The sequence below is a fragment of the Hipposideros armiger genome, unplaced genomic scaffold (assembly GCF_001890085.2).
Source record: "Hipposideros armiger isolate ML-2016 unplaced genomic scaffold, ASM189008v1 scaffold_303, whole genome shotgun sequence".
Classification (NCBI taxonomy): domain Eukaryota; kingdom Metazoa; phylum Chordata; class Mammalia; order Chiroptera; family Hipposideridae; genus Hipposideros; species Hipposideros armiger.
This window is the reverse complement of record NW_017731653.1, coordinates 458,095-462,741: the sequence shown is the minus strand read 5'-3', so window position 1 is coordinate 462,741 and position 4,647 is coordinate 458,095. Positions and strand designations below refer to the sequence as shown.

Genomic DNA, 4,647 nt, shown 5'->3' with positions numbered 1-4,647 from the left:
CAAAGCTGTCTGTGGTAGGACGGGCCCTCCAGTCTGTATCTGTTTTGTCAGAATCCCGATTTCTATCTCGGCCAAAAGAACGATCATCCCTGTCTATTGATACATAAAATAAAAAACCACAAGTGAGTTCACAGAAACTTTTGCCCAGTATTTTTTGCATGCATAGAAACCCCCCCCCCCTCAATTTACTGTACTTTTTGCTCCTCATGAAGTTGCCCCAGATTCTGTAAGTGCACTGTCCAAACTCAACTGATTTCTTCCCCCACATTTATTCTTCTGGCTTGATTTATCTATCCCATCACCTGTATAGGAGCCCTGATATACACATGAACTAGGCCCCTCCTGTGTCCAATATACTGCTGGATACCTCATTTATTATATATTAATGGTCACCTATGTCAATCAGTGTTTCTCACCATCAACACTACTAACATTCTGGGCTGAATAATTCTTTGCTGGGAGGGGCTGTCCTATGTATTACAGGGTTAGTCCCTGGATTCTATCTGTTAGATGTCAGCAGCACTCCCCACAGTTGTGACAACCTAAAATGTCTCCAAACATTGACAAACGCCCCTTAAGGGGCACAACTGTTAAGAACTATTACTCTACGTTAACGTAGGCCTACCACTATCTACCTCCATAAATATTTTCTGGGAAAGGGCAGCCCTCCTTTGTCATCCTAGGACCATACGAAAACAGGAAAATTTCCATCAGCTTTCTTACCTTTATCCTGTGCTTGATCAGCAACGTCCACTCGAATTCTCCTGTTACCTAGAGACTGAGAGCATAGGACCATATTAACCAACCTTTTGCCCCATTATGCACATATCCCATGAGTGACCTTGAACGTCTGGGCATAGCAGAAGCACTGGGGGAAGGAAGATAAAGGAAAAACACTGTAATCTAGCCAACACTCCTTTAGTTGGCTAAAGAATCCTTTATAAAAAAGACTTGAAAACTGAAATAACACCTCAGAATTAATAAATTTATGTTGGGCTTAAATGATGTCAGGTCAATTAAATTAAAACTGAATTTCACAGAATAGAATTAACTTTTTAACTATCAAAGACAATTTAATTTAGTAACAAGTGTAATAAATTAAAAATAATTCCCAGACAACCAGCTAAATAGAAGGCATATTTGGGTCCAGAGTAATTATTCATTCAAGCATTTATAGAACCCCTACTATGTATCACAAAGTTGCATAAAGCATGGTTTCTATCTACATTCTCAAGTTCTTTTACTTAATATTACCTTTGGATAATCAGTTCCTCCAGGATACCCTCTGATTTCCCTTTCCCACATCATTATTTATATACTTTGAACCCACTTAATTCTACTGCTGATTTTTTCCTCATTTCATAGTAGAATCTACAGTCGAAGAAGGATAACAGTGAATTTTAGTTAAAAACACCTGGGATTATATTAAATACCACTATAATAAAATCTCTACATACACAGTTAACTCCTTAAGTCTGGACCATGAGAACATATTACATTAAGTTAATTCAGCAAACTTCAGATAATTGTATGCTACAAAAAAAAAAAATCTGGACAGAGAAGTTAAAATTAGGAATGTTAATAAAATCTAAAAATGATCTGAGAAGAAAAACTCTGGAACAACTTTAACTTTTCATATATTTAACTAAATATGTGAATTTTTATTCCTATCTAACATTTACTTCAGATTATCATGGTGGGACTCAATTATGAGACAGGAAAAATATTTTAAAAGATGTTGATAGCAATCATGTCAAATGGCAGATTTGGACCATAGAATTATGGCACAAATGGCATTGGAAATTGCCTTCAACAAACAATAAAGAGATTTCTGGAATTTAAAGGAAAAAAAAAAAAAGAGCCTTTTTTCTTCCCAGATATAATTAGATTTTTAAAGTCACTAGAGGTAAAAAAGCAGTTCCTAGATTAGAAACTTCCATCACTAACAAGTAAATAAAGGCTTTAATATCCTGCTTAGGCCAGCCTAAGAATCACATGGCACCAATCACACAAATAAATGTATTACAGTTAGATTTAATCTTAATTTCTCCCTCACGTATTAACAGCTGGATCGCCTCTCCTTACTGAACCTCTAGTGTGTCTGAATAGAAAAACATCTATGGGCAATGTTAAAAAGCAGAAGGACTGAATGTTTACTATCATTTGTCTGTAAAAGGTTCCTAGGAACATGTATTTACCACAAATGACATCCAAGTGAGAAATGTTTCTAAACCCTCTTAAAATTATATAAAAAAAACACCGTTACTTCCCTGAAAATGAGACAATGCTATTTATTTAATACTAACCTGATTAACATGATTTTTCTATTTGGCTTGATCTAGTCAGATTATTTTTAAAAAGCAAAGCCACAAGAGCTGAGGCAAAGCTGTGAGTGAACCAACTGAAGACTTGGTGTCGTAGGTTTCTTCCATAAATTTTCCACCTAACTACCTCTCTGCATTACTGGGGACTGTTGAATATGCTGAAGTGAGGTGTGACTTAAGTGCTACATTATTAATTTAAATAATCCAGGCTTTTCTTTGTAGAGATTATGGGAATCATTGAAATAGGTACTGACCCCATTTAAAAAACATCAGTTTGATAAACATGAGATTTGTTGGGTCCCACCCCTCAAATTCCCCACCATTATTTTCTTTACCTCTTCATTGAGGCTCAGGGCATTGAACAAAGAATCGAGGTCCTCAAACTCAGCATAACCAAATCCTTTCAACCTCTCTGGATTGCTGGGTTCACNGTCTAGTTGTGGAGGACATCGCTTCACTGGCCCATGTTGGTATTATCATCGCGCTCTTCCCGGGTGAGGCAGATTGGTTGCCGGCCATTGGACGGCCACTCACGGTGGCTCACGGCAGCTCACGAAAGCTCATGCCCGCTGCTGGCCAGCCCCACTGCAGCCTACGCCGTCGCCGGTGACTCACAGCAGCCCAGCTCTACCTCTATTTCTTTTTATTTACAACGTATTTCAAACATACCAGAAGTACAGAAGTGATTGTAACAGACTTATGAACCTATTATTTAAGTTTAGTTGATGTCACTATTTCTGCCATGTTTATTTCAGTCTTTAAATTTAAAAGCAGTATATTATAGATGTACCTAAAGGACCCACTCCACCCTCCATCCACAATCATTAGGGTGGTTACATGACACACACACATTTTCACAATTTGGCTATTAACACTCTAATATTGTTTACTAACAATATGATATTGTTTTCAAATTTCTACAGCTTTGTTTTCACCCCTCAATAAAATAGGTTTTGAGGGCCGGCCGATTGGTGCGTTGGTTAAGAGTTGGTTTGGGATGCCAGCTCTAAGCAGCAGGGCCAGGGTTCGGATTCCACACGTGGGCCAGTGACGCTGCGCCTTCTACAGCTAAGATGGTGAACAACAGCTCGACCTGGAGCTGGGCTGCCGTGCGTCACCAGTGATGCGTAGGCTGCAGTGGAACTGCAGTGGGCCTACCATAAGCTACCATGAGTGGCTGGCAGCTGGCATGAGCTGCCTAGTGCTGCTGTGAGTGACCGCCCAGTGGCCGGCGACTGATCTGCCTCACCTGGGAAGATAACAATAATACCAACATGGGCCAGTGAAGTGACGTCCTCCACAACTAGACTGAAGAACAAAAGGACAGCAACTTGTCTGTTCCCCTCCCCGCAATTCCCCAATAAAATCTTTAAAAATAAATAAAATAAAATAGGTTTTGAATTTTATCGCTGTATGTTACACTATAAAGTATTCCATTATATGGACAAACCACTCATCATTTCTTACTGAACAGTAGGCTCTTTCCATTTTAAAAATAACTGCAGTGTTGAGGATTTATGTATGTCAACCAAGCTGCACAATTTCCTCCATAAAGGTTTCACAAAGCTTGCTGGGTTTAGGTGATGTGTGTACAAGTTGTCATTTACCCCAACTCTGACCCCATGACATTCTCTATTCTCCTTCTTTAAAGTAAATTATCTTTTATTTATTTGTAGATTGTTTCTCTTCCCCAGTATAAACAATATCCAAAGAGGACATGATTTTAGTCTGTGTTGGTCACTGCTGAATCCTGAGCTTAGAGCATTATCTGGCACCTGGCAGACATTCAGTATTTCTGAAGCGAATGAATTGTATCTTAAAAAAATTACATTTGGACTGTTTGCTGCTAGTAATGCAAACAATTTTTGTATAGCAGGCCCTCAAATATCATAGTTCTGTTCTACATTGTTTTGTTATGTTGATAAGATGTAGGAACTTAACTATTATTTATATCAATTAGCATATAGTAAAACTGGTTTCATTATATGCTGTTTCACTTAAAAGTGGCAGAACCTACTGATGACATTGAGGACTAACTCTATACTGCTCTTAACCCAGCAATTTTGCTGAACTCTTGTTAATTCAAGTACTTTACTTATAGAATCTGTTGGGTTTCTTTATAAATAATTGCCTGCAAAAGAGAGAAATGAACACAGAAACAACTAATTTGATAAAAATGAACTTACTGTCTCCAAAGCTATCATCACCTCTTCTAGGCGGGTAGTCATCAAAGCTGTCTGTGGTAGGACGGGCCCTCCAGTCTGTATCTGTTTTGTCAGAATCCCGATTTCTATCTCGGCCAAAAGAACGATCATCCCTGTCT

At 38.4% G+C, this 4,647-nt stretch overlaps 1 protein-coding gene and 1 long non-coding RNA gene across 2 annotated transcripts in view; both read right to left on the bottom strand.

Annotated features, from left to right (window-relative positions):
* Positions 1-4,647, bottom strand: part of EIF4B (eukaryotic translation initiation factor 4B) — a 41,840-nt gene that overhangs the window by 21,908 nt on the left and 15,285 nt on the right. The window contains exon 5 of the mRNA XM_019659659.1: positions 4,511-4,641. Within this exon, the coding sequence (XP_019515204.1) occupies positions 4,511-4,641 (131 nt within the window). The remainder of the gene's footprint in view (positions 1-4,510; positions 4,642-4,647) is intronic.
* LOC109391862 (uncharacterized) lies at positions 7-2,745 on the bottom strand. Its single transcript, XR_002125944.1, has 3 exons — positions 2,660-2,745; positions 724-778; positions 7-93 (listed from the first exon to the last, which is right to left on the bottom strand). It is a non-coding gene; the product is annotated as an uncharacterized LOC109391862 (long non-coding RNA).